The sequence below is a fragment of the Antedon mediterranea genome, chromosome 10, assembly GCF_964355755.1.
Source record: "Antedon mediterranea chromosome 10, ecAntMedi1.1, whole genome shotgun sequence".
NCBI lineage: Eukaryota > Metazoa > Echinodermata > Crinoidea > Comatulida > Antedonidae > Antedon > Antedon mediterranea.
Genome location: NC_092679.1, coordinates 744156 through 765316, shown reverse-complemented (window position 1 = coordinate 765316; position 21161 = coordinate 744156). Strand labels below are relative to the sequence as shown.

At 34.2% G+C, this 21161-nt stretch overlaps 2 protein-coding genes across 3 annotated transcripts; one reads left to right on the top strand and one right to left on the bottom strand.

The window, feature by feature from the left end:
- Positions 1 to 6087: 6087 nt before the first annotated feature.
- On the bottom strand, positions 6088 to 10946 carry LOC140060212 (TNF receptor-associated factor 3-like). Its single transcript, XM_072106333.1, has 7 exons — positions 10670 to 10946; positions 8967 to 9297; positions 8604 to 8759; positions 8187 to 8420; positions 7642 to 7849; positions 6963 to 7300; positions 6088 to 6562 (listed from the first exon to the last, which is right to left on the bottom strand). Exons 1-7 carry the CDS (start codon positions 10930 to 10932, stop codon positions 6338 to 6340), a joined length of 1755 nt encoding a protein of 584 aa, XP_071962434.1. The 5' UTR covers positions 10933 to 10946; the 3' UTR covers positions 6088 to 6337.
- A 237-nt stretch (positions 10947 to 11183) lies between these two features.
- Positions 11184 to 21159, top strand: LOC140060211 (BTB/POZ domain-containing protein KCTD3-like). Of its 2 annotated transcripts, XM_072106331.1 has the most exons (15): positions 11184 to 11350; positions 12698 to 12751; positions 12847 to 12892; positions 13066 to 13279; positions 13545 to 13694; positions 14930 to 15208; positions 15553 to 15668; positions 16589 to 16676; positions 17363 to 17479; positions 18172 to 18342; positions 18742 to 18897; positions 19229 to 19325; positions 19555 to 19687; positions 19777 to 19825; positions 19975 to 21159. In XM_072106331.1, exons 1-15 carry the CDS (start codon positions 11295 to 11297, stop codon positions 20214 to 20216), a joined length of 1968 nt encoding a protein of 655 aa, XP_071962432.1. In that variant the 5' UTR covers positions 11184 to 11294; the 3' UTR covers positions 20217 to 21159. The 2 variants fall into 2 exon arrangements, with proteins under 2 accessions (XP_071962432.1, XP_071962433.1); XM_072106332.1 differs by lacking the exon at positions 12698 to 12751.
- The last annotated feature ends 2 nt before the right edge of the window (positions 21160 to 21161 follow it).

The window sequence follows — 21161 nt, the reverse complement described above, 5'->3', positions numbered from 1 at the left end:
CCATGTTTAAAATATAAACATCCTTATTCCTATATTCATCTACCATGCATTTCCACAGAGTGTTGTTGCTCGATCCATGCCCTAATTTATGTAATTTATGTATGTGTTATTACATAGGGCATGGATCGAGCAACAACACTGTGGAAATGCATGGTAGATGAATATAGGAATAAGGATGTTTGTATATGTGGGCAGGCTAAGGATCAACGTCATGAGTCATCTAAAGATATAAATCTTTCAATCTATAGATAATTTAAATGGTATAATCTATACTCATAATCTGGTATAATATATACTCATAATCTGTAATAGTATTCTATACTCATAATCTGTAATAGTATAATCTATACTCATAATCTGTAATTAGATCAATCTTGAATGTGCCTTTGTGGAAGAGCCCATGCTCAGTCACCTTATTACACTGAAACCTTTTGGCTCTATCAAATAGGAGAAAAAATAATGCGTCCGAATATTAACCGAAAATTAATTAATTAATTTGCTTATGTTCAGTTCAGTAAGCAAGAGTTTGGGTAACCTTATCGATAGATTACGGGTCTACAAATAAAATACTTAATATTCTGCGTCTAAATGTAATTGATTAATATATGTACAGTATATAAAAGATTAAGAAAAACATGTTAATGTTTAATATTTTGTATTCAATAGGTAAAGTTGCCAAGCCTACTGAAGCAACATCAGTTACGACAAAAGGCAACGTTGCTATACCTTATACTACTGGTAGTAGGCCTACAACACAACAAACGCAGTCACATGGTTCACCAGGTATTGTTACTACATAGAGATTGTGCTATTCCTATTACCCGCAATGTCATCACCATAATCATTAATAACAGTCATAATTCTGATTATTACACTTTGGTTTACACCAAATATTATATACAATTATTTTATTTTTTCAAAAAAAGGTACCGACCCATTACCAACTACCAGCAAAGTAGCCAAAATTGTAACCACCTCAAGACCAATCGTTACCACTCGAGGTATTCCTTTAATTTTGTTTTCTAATTATAGTTATATAGGCCAATTAGTTTTATTTATCTAATGGACGAAGTGAGCACTAAAAATGAACTGATTCTGTACATAATTTAACTGTAGATGAGTTATGAGTTACTTAAATATTTAAAACCATTCGGATATTTCAGGTCAAAGAAGACCAAATTCCGATAAAACTCCTGCCCAAATCACGACAATATATCCAGTGGTTACAAGTCCTGCATCACATATGCCTGGAGGTAAGTGATGATACTAATAATGTTTAAAACATCATTATGGAAAAGAAAAAAAAAAGTTTCTTGATTCTGATTATGGAGGAATTATTTAGAAAAATAAATAATTACTCCATGTTCTGATCAAGTAGCATGGCGCCCTCACCGATTTACTATATTCACGATTGAATGAACAGTGATTCACTGTTAGTACTATCATGGAGGTGTACCTAAATTTCCACGGAATTCCTTTTCTGTTGTTGTAATTTTCTATTAGTGTTTCTCTTATTCTGACTCAGTTGATATATTAATTACTCATTAATGATCCAATGGGGTGTATTTTGTATAATCAATAAACGATGGAATTTTACATTACAATATATAAAAATATATTAATTTATCATTATTATAATAATATATTAAATATCAGTATTAAAAAAAATGATATTTGCCACTCATTTATAGTTGTAAAACTAGATAATTTACACAAGTTATTACACTTGTCCAAAAATAAACTATCAATAAAGAAGCAATTGATTTTGTCCTGCGCGTTGTAGGCCTATGACATAAAAAGATATATTAGATAATTAATTAATAATCTATTTTATTTCCTTTTTAGGGAACACAAGTCAGGCAAATGCGTCACAGATGACGTTTGTCAGGGAGAATGGCCACATGTCCCCAATATTAACGGTCGCAGCTTCCGGTTCAGCAGCCGTCTTATTTATCATCTTTATTATCACATTAATAACATTATTATTCCGAAGAAAACGAAGGTGAGTTTTCCCATCAATGGAGGAAATATGTATTTCCTCCTATGGCCAGTTACCGAATTGTACAGAATACAATACGTACAATACAAGGGAATTTATCGAATTATTTTATATTTATCCAAGACGGACATCATTACGGATATCCTTGTTGATATTCATAAAATATAGAAAGAAGTAACAATTAATTTGTGCTAAAAATGTTTACTTTTCCCCGAAACATCCTTGTGACATATGACTTTCATTTAAATGTCAAAAATAAAATAACAAGAATCTTGACATGCAGAATATGGTTATTATATTAGGCCAATAAGTTAACTGGTTTTATTTATTTTTGGTTCTAATAAAACTAAATAAAAACAGGATTGTCACTTTTCCTGTTCGATTTCGATTAGGGAAAACATATAAAGAATGAATGAACAATATTTGTTATTATACTGTACAAATGGTACTGCTTTTCCTGACTGTTATTACAAGAGTAACGGTTTTTTTTTTAAAGGCAGAACTAAAACATTATATCATTTAACGCCCCAGTTGATTATGAAAGTGAATATAGGAATTGTTTAAAAAAGGCTTTAAGATATTCAAATTAAAACTGTCAAATTGGCATAATTAACACCAGAGAGTTGAAATTACAACTCCATGCTAATACTCTGTTTCACAATAATTATGTAGGTTGGAGAAAAACAAAACGAAAAATAATAGCCATAAATCATTTGGAGTGAGGCCGGGCGTGGGCTATAGAAGTAAGTAGGCCTACTGTTATTTCAACACAATTTACTGTTCTGCCCAAATTTTATTATTATTTAAAGAAATAAAAATTATTTTAATGCAATGATAGTGAAATACTTACTCCCACTCCCCACCCCCTCGTAACATGTTTTTGTCACGTACTCATAAAAACAAATTTTTGAATTACTCAAGCGATGAACAGATAGATAACACAGCCATTACATTGAAAGAAAAACACAACCCAATTATAATTGATTTTTAAGCTCCTACGCTTTCATGAGTTACCGTTTCTAGTGATATCCATGGTTACTGGTGACAGACACGTTCATAGATACACATTCTTTCGAACATTATTAATTAATAAATTATATAATAAAACTATACAACATGATAATTATTTTTAATTATTATTCCGTGTACAGGTGAAACGTTACCAAGTCAAGCCGACAGCGCCTACTCTACTTACATTCCGTACTCTGAGAAAGGAACCCTGCCATCAAGCGTTGCCGTCCCAGAGCACTTGTACGCCGTCAATCCTGAAGGTTATGCGTACTATCTCCCTGGTTACCCAATTAAATATACAAGTCTACGACAACATAATAAGCAGTTAAACGAACCTGAATATGCAGTCCCGATTCCTAAACGTAATAGATTGTATGACACGCCTGCCGACGATGCATCTCACGGCGACCCATCTAACGGCGACCCATCTAACAGGCGACGACGTATGGTTCCTAGCCAGGCGTCATCTGAAAGCTACGCCTATCTAGATTTGAAAGGTCCAACTACTGCCAATGTTTGGCGACCCCCTGGTCCGTATTACTACAAGATTGATAACGAACATGAAGATCCGGGAACCTTGGATTCTACTATACGCGGGATAAATTATCCTGGCAACCACCAGAGATGGCATCCTGACGTCACTCGTGGAATTCATACTTACCCGCCAACACATACTGGTGGTCACGTGGACGTTACTGAAAACACCAGCAATAAATACCTCACGACCGGTGGTGGTGGTCGGAGCAATGAATCTGTCCATATGTTAGGCGAATCTATGGAATATCAAGATTTTGAGAAAGAAATTATTACAATCAAGTCTGCAAATAAGGGCGATCAACACGATTTAATACCTACCGCCAATACGAAGAGCGCAGACAACATGTTAGGTGACTCAAAAGACTTTGATAAAACTTTGGAAACGCCGACAAAAATGATAAAAAAAGGATCGATAGAATTACTCAATATGCTCGGAGATTCAGCAGATTATCAAGACATTGAGGAAGAGCTTTTGAATGGCAAGCTCCACATGCTTGGTGACTCCACGGAATACCAAGACATGGAAGAGGAGTTCGGTACAGATTACTTACTACCTCACCAATACCTCCAGCCTGGCTCGTCTATCATGGGAAGAAATGATAGAGTGGCTACAATGGATGCAGCAGCAGATAAAGACGCGCCAAACAATCTTAGTTCAGACAACAACTCAGACTACATTGAACCCGACCCGTAACTGGAATAAACAATATTTTATGCTTCCAAATCGTTTTTATTTAAATGTTGTCGTTTGTATATATAAATTGTATTAATATAACAATGGACTGTTGCATGTGAGATACCAATTTTTCTTTAGAGTTGCATTCCATTCCCTTTTTATAAATTATAAATGTTTTCTTTTTTTTTCCATTTGATGGAGATCCTGAATTGATTTTGTAAAAATGGACGTACGTGATAAAATGAAGGAATGGAGGTTGTTATTTTACCTAACTATGTATTGAATAACACAATTTTCCCGTTTTTTTGTTAAAATGAATGTTATTATAGGCCTACTGTATGTTTTATGTTTATGCTATCATAATAATATTAAAAAATAATAACAGAAATTTTCGTTGTCGGCTTATTCATTAAATAACAGGATGCCTATAATTACAATGGATAACGTCATTTTTAGGGAGTTTATAGATAAACTGACCGGATTTTCATTATTTATGTTTACTAAATATCTACTGTATAGTAAGTACCAATTAGTACGGTACTATTACAATAAAGTAAAGCATAATATACATTTCATGAACATAGGCGTGACCATAAATTTGATATCATCATAGTATAATAATATATTACTAAATAAATATGATGTGGCTAAACATGTGATAGTAACGATTGTGACTCAAATAAGGCATGATCAAAGGTACAATAGCGCATGTTAACACAACACGGTGTGACCGTGACGTGTCAATGCAACGTCATGTGTTCAAACACACTTTTAATTCCATCGCATATTATTATTACGCAATCATACGAATCATTAGATATGAATGCAACAGGCGGCCTCATTGCAGAACAGCGATACAATAGTACTCGAATATGAAACACAGTCATGAATGTGTAGAAAAAACAGATATTTTGTTGCTGCTCAAAGATGTAACTATACCGAAAGTGAAAGGACACATATTTCCAAAAATGTTTTCGGTTTTAAAAAAGAAAGATATTTAGGCCTGCTAATTCATTCTATTTATTTGCAATATTAGTTTTTTTCTATAAATAAAGTTTGTGATGCTGTCAGCATTGGTCATGCAAACAAATCAAACATTAAAATAGAAACTCATGTGTTTAAATATAGATCTACTGTGTAGGCGATATTATGCAACAAGGTAGGCCCTATACCGTTCATGTGTAACTCATGTGTTTACTGCCTGTGAAATATAGATCTATGTGTAGGCGATATTATGCAACAAGGTAGGCCCTATACCGTTCAATTATTAATAATTCATATTTAAACAAATGTAATGATAATTCAAAATAGTTCGAAAAACAATGATAAAAATATTAATTCAAATGTAGGCTACATAACTAACTATTACAACTTTCTTGAAACTTAGGCAGCAGAAAGGAAATTATCCTTTTCTAATAACAAATAAACAAGAAAATATTTACATATAAAATTGTAGTGCCATACTTACCTAAATATCTTTAATTTTGCCTTAACATTGTTTATTTTACCATTAAAACTAAAATTTATATTATCAAAAGTGTTATTCTTTATAAAATATTGGCACAATAATGATGACTTTACTATAGGCCTAGACAACTTTAAAAAAAAAATATTGCGAGTATTACTTCATTATAAAAATAAAAGTTGATTTCGCTTAATACACCTTAATAGACTATAAATACTGTATTTATAAACGTTTTTTACTTTGAATTTATTACTATTGAAATTTAATTTCATTGAATTAATTCCGTAATAATAGATATAAGTTGTACATTTTTAAATAGATTATATATAAATAAATATAAAAACTATAAAATACCATACTGTACATAAGTGTTCAATTTCAATAACATTATTTATACTACATTCAAGGTAGGGCCTATATTATTATAGCAGTAGGGTTATGCTTGGTTCCCACAGAGAGACACGTATTTGATTTGACCAATCACAAGCGATGGATTATTCCAATTCATTTGTGATTGGTCAATTCACTTGCGTTGCGTCTACGCCCTTGCTTGCGTCTCTTGGGAACCAAGCCTTAGTAATGATTGTGCGCACCAATCACAAGCGATGGATTATTACGATGCGTCTACGTCCTTGCTTTGTGTCTCCTGTTAAATGAACAGGTCAGATGTATCGACAATTAACTTAACAAACATTGTGTCATCCTTAACATAAGCTGAATCACGTAAAACTTGATTGGACACAAACAGGGGGCACCCGGATGCAACATTCATGTCACCAGTAGGTCGTTTAAAACTACTACTGCGCACGTCAGGCTTGAATGAGTCTGTTAGACTCCGTGTACCAGTCTCCTGGTCAAGCAATATCATCGTCACCTAGAAAAAGAACATTAATAAATAAATCATACGTCGACCCGAAAAAGAAATAATTTCGGGTGTGAGAAAAAAACAATGATGGGAAAATTAAAAAAGAAAGTTTTCATAGCTACAAAAGCACAAGCTGTGGTAACTCATAATGATGTAGGCGAGGACTATGAAAGTGATAAGTGATGAGATAATATTATTATAAGCTGGTAATATTCTTTTTTTAGTTTTGGGAGTTCTGAAAGGAATTTCTTAAATAATAAGTCATGTAGTTATAGGCCTAAATGTTATTTTGACAACCACAAGAAAGAAAGAAAAATATATGGGAAATGTGGTTTTAATACCGGGCTTCAATAGAATTCCCTTTTATTCATACTTCTTCTTAAAAACTATAAATATTAATGTATATTACCTTTTGCCTGAAGGGCCATTGTTGAAGGGCGTCGTAGTCCCCTTTCATGACGACAAAAAAAAGAGAAACATGCGTCCCCTTGCCCATCCCGTCCCCGTTTAGATATATCCTTGCGCACATCTTATAACCATATCTACTGGTATAGAACGGCTGACTGTACAAAGATAGTATTTTTCCATTCACGGCTTCTTGTCTCCTTCGACTTATTCCCGAGATTTTCCAAAGCAATACACCGTCATAGCTGGCTGTTTCCAACAGTTGGAATCGTATTTCGTTCTCAGCTTGCTTCACAGACTGAACGTTTAACTCTTTCTCAAAACTCGCTATTTGTCCATGTCCTATACAAATTATAAGAGACGATTATAGTTTCAAAATATTATTCTAACTGTATACCACACAATCACATTCTAACTTCTACAAAATCACGAGTGATTGCCATAAAGTATGAAATAATTAGACGGTGTGAAGTGGTTGAGGCCTAACATGAACTAAGGAGAAATATCAATGACAATTCTCTCATTCTGAAACTATTAATTATAAAGCCCTGTCTACACTATCAAACTATAGTTTGACAAAAAAAGTGTGATGTGCCCAAATATGGTAGTAATATGTCCAAATATGGTAGTGATATGACATCATCATGTCCATAATGGGCACATCAAATGCTTTAGATACATACCGTTCGTTATAGGCCTAATTGTTGATGGGACACCCACTGCACGGTGTGCATTTTCTTCAACTTCTTCCACTTTTCTTGCCAATAGTGTTACGGAATCTTGTAGAGGTATCAGTAATTGTCGTAGTTCCACTAAATCCCTTTTGTCAGCCGCATTTTCAACTTTGGCTTCAAATGTTTTGAAATTATCCAAATGCTTACCAAAGAATTTCTGGAATAGTGAATCACAAAAAGACACAATTTATAAACACGCACTATCAACTTTTACATAATTTTTACATCATCATCATCATCATCATCATCATCGTCATCATCATCATCATCATCATCGTCATCATCATCATCATCATCGTCATTATCATCATCATCGTCATCATCATCATTACCATCATCATCATCACCATCATCATCGTCGTCATCATCATCACCATCATCCACACCATCATCGTCTTCATCATCATCATCATCATAATCATCATCATCATCATCATCATCATCATTATTATCATCATTATCTTCATTATCATCTTCATGATGACTATGCTTACCTGTAAACTGCCAAATCGTTCATCCTTAACTTTAAGCGTATTCTTTATTGAATTAATCTCTCTCAAAAGTTCTTTTTCCTTCTCATCATCTACGCTTCTCTGACCCTTTAATTCGCTGATGTAACGTAACGATTCCGAAAATTTTAAATCCAACATTGCAGTTGTCATGGTTACCAAATGAAGATGTTTCTTAACATCCACGTCCATGTGCTTTTCTAATTGTTCCAACACACCCTGAAATGAGCAATAATCAATAAAAGATTGTACGTGTGTTTTTAATATGCATTTTGTATGAGAGCTGGGCCTGAGGTGAGGAACAAAGTTGTACATTCCCAACACCTACACTCCCAACCCCCATCTTAGGGACCCTGTTCAACCTTATAATACCATTATAAAGTACCAAAAGATACCACTTACCTTAAATGTACATCCGTAAGGTTGGTATTTACAGGTTTTTTCTTGAAGTGGGCAGTATTCATCTATATGTTGTTCAATAAGGTCCTTCTGTATGTCCTTCTGGCCACAGTTATTCGGACAATTGACCGGCAATTTTGAACAGGATTTTTCATGTTCCTAGAATTCAATGAATAATATACCGTAAGATAATTATTTGAAGTCATTATATATAATGCGACATTTATATAGCGCTATTTCGTAAAGATAATGTCATGTTTAGGCCTACCATTATTTTTCTGCTTTTGAATATTTTTTCTTAAATTTCTCAAATATTAGGCCTAAAGATAAAGTATGCCTACTACTAGTATAGGAAAGTGTACTGACCTGAACGTCCGTATGGGGAAGGCTCTCGCTGCAATATTGACACTTAACCAATCGATAATCACAAGTGTTCTTTAAATGTTCCATCAGATCCTTTCTCAACAACTTGGCTTGACATCCTCGGGTATGGTGCATACAGACAACAGGCGAATGAAGACAACCTTCAACATGTTCTTTAAGTTCCTTTAGAGGGAACGTGTCTATACACCCGTTGTCTTTATGAGGACAGTACACGATAGCCCTTTGGATTTGCCGTCTGGCATGATGGTCGGGTGCCAGTTCTTTCTTGTTAAATTCTTCATTACAGTTCGGACAAACAGTATTTTCAAAATCGCTACAACAGAATTTATTTTCAATTATTTTGGAGTCATTTAATGTTATTGGATAGTGTTTGGAGCGATACTGTACTATAAGTAAGTATTAATTACGATTTATTAATAAAATCAATAAACAAAATGAATAAAAAAAATGGTAGGAGGCTATAACAATTCAATGCTAACATGACTAATGACATAGGCCTACGTTTTAATAATTTCAATAAAAAAAGAACATGATGTATAAAAATGACATGTCTTCCCCGGTTCGTTGAAAAGAGGTTTATTAAAATATAGTCATTATAAAGATTATTATATGGCCTATTATTAGTATCGTACGGCCAAAGTTATGGTGATAAAAATGGATAAATAAATAGTTATTATTGCCTATAGTGTTGCAACATGTAATGCTTGTGATTTTGAAACGAAGTCACTAAAAGGTCAATTCAATTCAAATTAACATTTATTTCTTTCAAATCAAATAAAATTTAAAACATTTCTTCTATTTTCGAAGGTGAAAAAGATCGTATAGGCTAACTACGGTAGTGACTAAATTTAAACAGCCAAATTATGATGAGGCTATTGATTTAAATTAGTCATATATATATAGATTACCAGTCTAAATATTTTAAGTCATAATCACGTCGATTAGGCTACTCATCCAGACAAATTTATACTGGGTCGATTGACCTAAAACTTTTGCATTCTACTTGGGCCCTCTGATTAAAAAGAAGATTAGTATCACCATTTCTAAAGTTTAGATACGGTGTTACATTTTAATAAAATACCTTTATTTAAAAATTAAAATTAAGTCTCAACATACATATTTTCATATGAAGGTCAAAATATTCTGAATTTAAATTGGCCATATCAAAGTAATATTAAAGTTATTCACTTTAAGTCGAAAATTCGAGCCAAAATTAACAAATTTACGTAATTAACAGGTAAATTAGTTTAATTACATTTCGTCTTGAAAATCGTCGTGAGCGAAAGTAAACAAAGATTTCAAACCACGAGTATGCATTATGAATGATGCTAATTAGGATTGTTTACAACTCGTCACGGTTGAGAAGGTGTTTTCACACAGATCGCGAGGAAGTTTATGATTATGCATACAGAGTAGCCAAACAAGCGCGTTCCATTAGGATATGTTTTGATCAAAAACTTTGACTGGAAATCAAAGTTATTTTTTGAACAAAAAACGTCTGTATTTCACTGAGAAAAGATTTTTTTTTTACTATAATTTTTGGTGAAAGTTAATAACTATTATGATACTTCAAAATGACCGACTTTTTTCGAAATTGTTTAAATAATTTTTTTTGGAATTAGTAAAAGGGACAATGCATCTTTAAAAATACAAAACTCAAAATCATTACGTCATAGCCTACTTACTCGTATGTCTGATTCAAAATACATGAACAAAATCTGCATCCACAAGGTGCCTGCTGCGCCCGGAGGAGGGGACGTCGACACAAAACACATCTTAGGTCGTCTAATATACTTCCTTCTATAAATTCAACTTCTTGGGAATCAAAACACTTTTGAAAAGAGTTATGTGTCAGTGCTAACAAATTAGAGATTTGGTCTGATGAGGCGTCGTGCTGTGTGGACACAGCAGCCTGAGGAAAGGTAAGACTAAGAGGAGAATCACTCATATGAACTTATTTGTGCAAAAACTGAACATAAAATGAAAATAAAATTAGGATGACTATACTTTATAAATAAATATTAGTCAATAATAGAAGCACGTGGAACCTGCTCGATGTGTAATGAAACACATGGGCGATAGGTCATTAGTCAATAAATAATTGCGCAATATCCGCATTATATTATGATTTTGTTGTTGAGACGAAAAGATAGTATCTTTGCATAGAGACTACTCTAGAGTATAGGCCTAGAGTGTGTAGTGGAGCATCACACATCATGCGATTGCTCATCACACACGACGTACAAGTACATACGACGACACAAGAAAGATGAACAATTTCTCTTATAATTCCTTAATATTATTCTAAAAATGAATTACACCTTTCCACCCAGTGAAATAATCAAACTAAATGTTGGTGGAACAAAGTAAGTAATTTGAATAAAATACAATAATTCCATGGCCTAGGACTAGGCCTAGCTGCTAACTACTCCTAGATTAGAGGGCCCATCACCAGCAGGCCAGGCCTAAAAAAGAAGGCTGGCTAGTTTATCAGACGATCGGAACCACGGACGATCGGGGCCACTTCAAGACGATCGGGCCCAAATCGTGAGACGATCGGGCCCATCAAGGGTGAAAGACGATCGGGACCAGAGACGATCGGGCCCAATGAATAAGACGTTGGGCCCAAAACATTCTCGGAAAATTAAAAAAAATAATTATTCGATTTAAAGTCCGGAAAATATGAACATATGTTAATTGTTATGTATTACCGAATCAGGTTTCACGCATGTACGTGATATTAATTTTGTCGCAAGAGAGAAGTCAAGTTATATCACACTGTACAGGCCTAGCCTAGGCCTAGCCTAGAGCAAAAATTTAATACGGGAATACATACAACACAATAATATTAATAACAATCAAAATCAATCACATTTATTCATAAATCGAGATTATTTGGTAAGAAATTCTTAAAACCAGTAGTGTTAATTAGGAGAAAATTATGATAAAATCAGAAAAATCTAATTAACCTTTTTAATTAAAATCTTAATTTACGAAAGAAACGTCAACACTAAGCACTAGGAATGAAATGTGGCACATCATTTTATATATCAAAAAAGACTATCGGGCCCAATGCTAAGACGATCGGGCCCAAGGTGGTTCTGAAAATACTGGACGATCGGAACCAACTGGTAAGACGATCGGGACCGCAAAATGTGGGCCCGATCGTCTTGGGCCCGATCGCCCGTGGTCCTGATTGTCTGTTTCCCGGCTGGCTAGCCTAGTAGTAGATAGGCCGCCTGCGCTTAGTTTGCAACCTACCCGAGCACTCTAGCTAGCGGCACATGCCTTCTAGATAGGGCCTAGACCCGAGACTGGTGACTGGAATATTTCATTCACTGTTACGATCGGCCCCAGAAACCATGAATTCAAGTTTTTGTGTGATTTCTTTTTATCTCTTTATTTATTTTATATCAACCTGTTTTTGTTTTCTGATGTGATTCATTTTTAATTAATAAAAAATGAATGATTTTTTGATGATGATGAAAGTACTGTATACATTTTTAAATTTGAATAAAATGGATGACTATTAGTATAAATTACTTAGAATTATTTAGCCTAAGCCATTGGTATGGTAAACAAGGAGAAAAAATAATTCAGCCAAGTAGGCTAGTTCTACCTAACCTAGCTAGACAAGTTATTTCTGGTTTGAACTTCTGATTGATATTAATACCATCTTTTGGTAAATAAAGTGCATAATGATTTCATTTCAGATTTTCAACCTCAAAACAAACACTATCATGGGTACCAGATTCCTTCTTTTCCAGGTAAGAAATATGATTATGAAAATGCATGTTAATTATTTGCGGTTTTAAACTCACAAAACCAAAATGAATATGCATTGCTATTTTTCTCTTTTCAGTCTTCTCAGTGGTCGTATATCATCAATGAGAGATGAGGAAGGAGCTGTAAGTTACATTATATTGGTCATTCAAACATGAATGTTAAAAGCCTGTCAAGCTTTGCATTCATTTTCAATCAAATAACTTCATTAATAATTTTGTTTTAAATAATATATATATTTATCGGGGTATTTCAATTTTCTTTTATAATTTTTTTAAATTAATATTTGTTTTAACAGATATTTATTGATCGTGACCCAGTGGTGTTTGTTCCCATCTTAAATTACATGCGAACCAAAGACTTGGATTTAAGAGGTGTCAATATTACCACTCTAAGACATGATGCAGAGTTCTATGGCATATCTCCTCTTGTAAAGAAGTTATCACTTTGTGAGGATCTTGGGAGATCAAACTGTGGCAATGTTCTATTCCATGGATACCTCAATGCTCCATGTAAGTCATACCTTCTTAAGCTCTGTCTACACTATCAAACTAGATTGACAAAAAAAGTGTGATGTGCCCAAATATGGTAGTGATATTCCCAAATATGGTAGTGATATGACATCATGTCCATTATAGACACATCGCATTTTTTTGTTACATAAAGTTTGATAGAGTGTAGACAGACCTTTAGTAAATCAAAATTTGTTGTAAATGAATTTCAACAAAAATAATGTTGATTTTTATCCTCAATTAAAGTAAATTGTTTCTGCTTCAGGTTTCCCTGCTCGGAGCGAGCAACGCAACAGCATTGCAACAGAAGCAGAACTACGATCAAGACCAGGGTCAGCACGAAGTATGTCAAGTCGTGATCATCGCCCTCAATCAGCAATTGAGTATCGGAAATCTGACATAGAAATGAATTTAAGTAAGTCCCTTATTTTAATTTACCTTATCAAAAGAATTTATGCAGCTGCTTCAGGCCCGTAGCCAGGGGGGGTTTTTATGGTTCGGGCGAACCCCCCCTTTACAGCGAACCCCCCTTAACTGACTGCGAACCCCCATCCCCGACATGCCCAATACCTCACCCTCATCTCCAAGAATCCTCCAAATACGTGCCCCACAGTACAAAAAGTTGTTTGTAAATTGAAAAATTCGTAAACTTGTTCGTGAACCTTCTTCTCTGTATGAGCGTCAACTAGCGATACGTGTCTGTAAATTTCTAAAAGCTGCAAATGAATTGCCGATTTTAACCTAAAAAATAAATGTTTGGTCCCTGCATGTAACATGATATTGACGCGTCTCATAGCGAACTGGGGCACGAACGATTCGTACAAAGGACACCGCCAGACAACTGCGTACCTATAATTGTTTAGATCACTGGCAGTTAGGCAGCATGCATAAAGTATATAGCCTTCCGACGTACATCAGTATTTATGTGTGACTATGAAGTATAATGTATCATAGAGGATTATAGTGAATATTAATATTTTACACTATAATATCTATGGTATCAAGTACTGTAGTTCACATTATGGCATCCGATTATTTTTTTCTAGACCACCAGCCGATACGTATTAAAATGTATCAATATCACCTATTTACATATTTATATTCCTCAACAAATTGCTGTAAATAAATATTATAGATAGAGCTAGCAAATAGCATTTGCCTTCAACCAGTGTGCTTTTTTCGGGGCTGCTCCTAGATGTACGTTCGCATTGAACTTGAACGCAAAACAAAATACGGAGTAAATGATCAAACAATCGGCGGTTCCGCACACAGAGCACGCGCATCTAACATACGGCAACAAATAGTTATCGTCCTTTAAATTATCGACGTGTTTGAGAAGGAGGAAAAAAGTACGATCTTTTTGCTCATCGGTAGCATGCTGCACGAGAGTGTCTTTTCCGGCCATCTAGGGGTGTCATTTAACAAAATTCGCTTCGCATCAGGCCCCGGGGGGGGGGGGGGTTGGGGGGGGTTGACCCAAATATTTAGTGTCCGAACCCCCACTGGACAGATCCTGGCTACGGCCCTGTGCTTCAAAATTGATTTCTTATACATTGCATTTTATACTACACCGCTATTTATCTTATAATCTCCATTTAAGGTTTGGGTTTTCCCCTTTCCATTAAATAATTATTTCTATTTTTTGTATAGATATAGATCCACGAAAAGTAATAATAGTAACAGGACACCACGGCTGGATCGCTGTAGCCTATGCACACTTTGTTTGTTGTTATCGTATCAAGGAATCCAGCGGATGGCAGCTCGTTTTTACGAGTCCTTATCTCGAACAGTCCATTGAACGACTCGCTCTCAACTCTAAAGTTGTTGGAGTGACACAGACAGATGGAAGAGATAAGATGCTGGCTGTGGCATTTGGCAGTATGATCCGTTTATGGTGTTGTCAAGATGATAGTTTAAGAAATGAAATAGGTTTGTATAAAGCTCTAAAATCTACACTATCAAACTAGCTTGACAAAAACAATGTGATGTGCCCAAATATGGTAGTGATATACCCAAATATGGTAGTGATATGATGTCATCATGTCCATATATGGGCACATCACATTTTTTGTCACATAAAGTTTGAAAGTGTAGACAGAGCTTAAGAAAATATATATACTTTTGCTGTTGATCTGTAGTTTGAAAAGGGTGCTTCAGGAAGGGGATGATCATCTAAAACCTGGCTGGCGTGCTCTTAGCTACTGTATATTTATCATACTTTACTAAAATTACTGGATTTTTTTTTCCTGAATGAATGAATGAATTCGTTTCAGGTACTTTTGATCTTGGAGTGAGAGTCGATTCATTATTTTTTATCGGAAGTCAACTGGTTGCTACTAGTCATACAGGGAAAGTAGGAGTGTGGCATGCAGTTACCCGTAGTTGGCAGGTAAAGTTGTATAATAGGTTGGACCTAGCCTTAGTATGTAGGCAGATTAGCTAAAGGTCTCTTGTGTATATATATATGATGACTAAGCTAGGACTGTTTAAAGCACCTTGATTGGTCCTAACATTGATCGTCTAGTGCCTGCCTTCACCTGAGGTAGATACTAGATGCAGGGGGCTGCCATAAGAGTCAGCAGTGCTGATTTTAAATGCCTAACCGGATCCCAGCTCCATACAGCACCCGGTATTCCCAGATGGTATCCCATCCAAGCTCTAACCCGGGCTTAACACTGCTAAACTTTAGTGATCTGACAAGAATCAGTGTTTCAACATGGTAAAACCAAATCATCCCTTAAATACCTATTTAGGCTCAATAGACTTAGTACCTATACATTAGGTGAAGGCAATACCCACCTCACTATATACACTATCTAGTCTAGTTTATACTTACAAAATGTGTTTCACTCATCATGTGTGTATATTGTATTGATATATTTGAGCACTGTACAAATTCCAAACATTGAATCTCATCTTTCAAGTATTTACTGGCTTGCATTACTACATCTTATATTTATAAAGATGATGAAATGTTATTATCATTGGCATCTAGCCCTTGGGAGATTGCCATTGTTAGAGTGGAAATTCCAGTTAGGCATTATAATATGGCCAAATTCCAAATCATCAATTATTGACATAATTAACACAAAAAAAATGCTTATTATATTTTATTACTGATTTAAAAACAGGTTATTTTAGTTTTAGTTATTATATTAATCATTTTGGTTGTCACTTGTTTTGCATTGTAAATAAACTGAGTATATGTTTCATTTTTATTATTACCAGCAACATTATAAATGACTTGCTGAAGTTTTGCTTTTTTTAAACATTTTATATGTTCCAATTTATAAAATTCTATTGTTTCAGTGTCAGAATATTCAGCCAATCAGTAGCTACGATACAGCAGGGACGTTCCTGTTGCTAGGTTGCACAAATGGTTCTATCTACTACATAGGTAATTTTTTAATTTTTAACGAAGTATATAATACAAAATCATCCCATGCAGCAGAGTAAAAGGCATACAATAACATTACATACAATAACATTACATACAATAACATTACATACAATAACATTACATACAATAACATTACATACAATAACATTACATACAATAACATTACATACAATAACATTACATACAATAACATTACATACAATAACATTACATACAATAACATTACATACAATAACATTACATACAATAACATTACATACAATAACATTACATACAATAACATTACATACAATAACATTACATACAATAACATTACATACAATAACATTACATACAATAACATTACATACAATAACATTACATACAATAACATTTTTGGTGTAAAGTGGAAAACTTCATGTCACAAGATGAGAGGCGTTTACTGATGATAATGATTTAATACAAATAATATATACTAAATAAATAAAGCTTGAATGTGTTGATTCAGAGCTTGTGATTATTACTTAGTTTGGAATAGTTTCGAGATGAGAATTTACTCAATATGAAATTTGAGTAATGGTTCCTGATCTGACAAATCAATTAATCTCCAAAAATGAGGATATGAACAAGATATCTAATGTGGATGAAGAAGATAATTATATAGATAATTGAGGAACTTACTATCTACTATTATGTTTTGGTAGATATGGAAAAATTCCCTCTACGAATGAAAGACAATGACCTGCTGGTCACTGAACTCTACGCTGACCCTTCCCAGGATGCAGTTACTGCTTTGAGTGTTTATCTCACTCCCAAGATAAGTATGTTCATTTTTTTCATTAAATAATAAATATTATAGAAGAGAAGAAGCAAATACAATTGTAGCATTAAATATTAAAATATGTTACTTATTTGTATTTTGCTGAATTTAAATGCTAACATTTCACATTTTTGTGTATTACAGTTCTGTTAAATGTTATTTTATTTGTAAATGTTAACTTATGATGAAATGCTAGCAATTTTGTAACCATATGTTTTGAGGCTTATTAATGTTTAATACTGAGTTATGCAATCTGTCAGGATTTCCCCAAGCTGATAAACATTGATATCTGCTTACAACATTACGAGTAAGTTATGTGACGTGTTTTACAGAAATAGATCTATCTCAAAGCCAGCAAACTTCATGTGTTTTTCCCAGATAAATTTATTCAAACTTTTAATGTGAAAAATTATACCAGCTGAGAAAGAAATGAAATCCAATATTGCCATATTAATTTATTTTTGTTTACTGATTTTAATAATTAAATGTAATTTCAATCTAAAAAGCATATTGTATGTGGTGAAGTAAAACAATCATGATTCAAATTATAAAGATATTTATCTGCAGCCAATGTGCTCATCTTTAGCTACAAAATCACCTGCGAATTAATGTAGACCATTGCTTTTTCATGATTATACATGAAGGTGATCTATTCAATTATTTATGATGAAAATTTGAATTTGATTGATTTAGCTTTAATGGGGAATTGGATTGAAATTGCGTATGGTACAAGTTCTGGTAAAGTGCGAATGATTGTGCAACATCCTGAGACGATGGGACAGGGACCGCAACTGTTCCAGACTTTTACCGTTCATAGAAGTCGTATTACAAAGGTGATGCTGTCTGAGAAACACCTTGTATCGGGTAAGCCTCACTCTTCATTAATTTAATACAACAGAACCCCTTCTGTACCCATCACAGTGTCGCCTTCAGTGACATAACGCTGATGCCTGTGAGGCCCCTGGTTTAGGAACCCTAAGTGGCCCTCCACGCCTGAGGCCTTGGGCGTTTTTCCTCTGCGCACTGCTCAGGGTCCCCCATGAGCTCCGGGGCCCCTGGGTTTAGCCAATGAGTGCTCATAGCCACTGGTCACCTTAATGGCGATGTCCCCTGAATAGCGGTTGACTGTAGTGTTGCAACATATTTCCCTTTGTTCAGTTCACAGAAAAGTGTCCCCTTAGTAGGTACTTAAAATAGAATAAAATCAGTTGAACATTTTTAGACCGTTTTTTTAGTATGTACTACCCTGTAATTGTATTATAGTTTGTTCTGAATCAAATCATGTACGAACGTGGAATGTGACCCGATTCCGTGGAATGCTTTCAACTCAACCAGGGTCAACACCTCTTGCCTCATTCAAGGTTCTGTCATTAGATGAACCAGATTGCCATCCAAGTTATCCAGTTGGTAATGATATTGGTGAGTGAGTGACAATAATTATGCGACCAAGTAAAGGCCAATTTACACAGACGACCGGTAACAGTAATAAAAATCATCATCATATATTTATGTTATTCCTTATGACCATTGACACACAACTCAAAGCAGCCGGGCGGTTTCCACTCAGGATAGATACAGATTATACGTGGACAAGCTATGCGGTTTTCAGCTTACCGTTACAGCTTGTCTGTGTAAATTTGCTTTAGTTAAAGTGAGGAAAAATATGGACACAAGAAGAAGAGTATATGAGAACCTGGTATTGGAAATATGTTGATCCTTTCATTGTTTGTTTATTTGTTTTTATTTCCAGGTCCCTATGGTGACAGGGAAGATCAACAAGTATTTATTCAAAAAGTTGTACCAGAGACGGACTTACTTTATGTAAGAGTATCGTCTACAGGACACAGGTGGGTGGCAGTATAAATAAATATATAAAATCCATACACTGTCTGCTTGGCAAACTAATTGTATTTGATATATTATTTTATTTATTTATTTGACTTTGTTTTAGTGGAGTTGTAATTTGTGATTAGAAAAAATTCTGACATATGACCAGGAACCTTGGATTGGTAGCCAAGCATCATACCACCAAGTAACTAACGATACACAAACTACATTTTCTGTTTTCATCAACAGGGTATGTGAGATACGCTCAGTAGATACAAGCTTCATTAGTTGTTTTAGTGTCCATGAGTGCGAAGGGTCAAGTCGGATGGGGTCAAGGCCTCGTCGCTTTCTGTTTACAGGACATTCTAACGGAAGTGTACAGGTTAGTCATTTACAACATTTTCTTGTAGTTATTAAACCTTTTTACGAATTACAAAATACTTTGTAATCAAATTTTATACCTTTTTTTAGATTTGGGATTTAACAACGGCACTGGAATCTTATTCAAAATCTGACAAAAGTAAGTTGTTTTTAGTCTAATTACATAATAAAGAGTTGGAAATGGCTTGTTGGTAATGCAATCACAGAATAAGCATTATTAAGATATATAATGCGTTTTCTTTTTTTTTAAAGTTGAAAAAAATAATTTGTTAAACATTTTTTTTGTAGCTACCGATTTAGCAGGCCCATCTCATGAAGAGCTGGTATACTTAATGGGTCAATGTGATCTTAGTTCATCACGCTGTACTACCCCTTCACTTAGTCCAGCAACCTCATTAATGCCACTAAGAACCAATCAGCTTCGAGCATCTAGTAACCACCTTGGCAACCGTAGCACAGAGGATCTACCACTTGGAGCAGAGGGGGGTCATGAGGAAAATGTAAATGATGTCAGAGTTACACATTGTTAATATGATTATTGTTTATTAGAATATGTTATATTTATATTACAGAATCAAATATGTATGTGGCTCTTGACTGATATTTATGTATAAATGTGGAAGATGTATTCTCTCCTACAGATTAACCAAATAATGTTTAACATTTAGCGCTAATGCAGTTTCTGTCCTGTGAGGCCTACATACTTTATCGACAGGCCTAGCAATGATTTTCACAAAGCTAACCTGACAATGGATTTCTGAAGGGTGCTCAATTATTGATTGATTATAAATAGTTATAAATAAAAAATTATTGATTTTTTACAATTTTATGCTTGCAGAATGTTGACAACTCGCATTAGCGCCTAAAATTTGATATAAAAAGATTGTTTTGAAGAATTTGAGCAAAAACCACTGTTGGCTTAAGAGCATTTCTGTAATTGTTTATTTGTCAAACTTTTCATTAATTTCTATCTTTCTTTAGGTTAATTTTGATGATACTTAAAAAGTGAGTAATTTAAATTTAACTGTTTAGATTTGTTTTGAACGAGGACTTTTAGTGAGCATGCACTTGCGTATAATGCTATATTTCTGTGCTGGCAGAGAAATGTTTATACCAAGTATGTTAAATTAAATTTTTTAAAGAATTTATGGACCAAATTACAAAAGTGAGTCCAGTTTATGTGGGTTTATACGATGTGTACTTACATGGTTGTGACCAGGCTTATTTGACTGTGACTGGTAGATTGCTATCCAAGAACAATGTGAATACATCATATTGAGAAAAGTTCATCAGCAATCAGTCAAATATGCCTATAGCGTCACCTTGCAAACTTATAACCACTAATACAGTTACAATTGTTGTATTGACTAATTTTATTTTTGTTAAACTTTGCACTTTCTATTTTATTTATTGACATTCTTAATAATTTTGTATTCTTTCTCTGTTCTTCAGTAAATAAAAACCAACACTACACA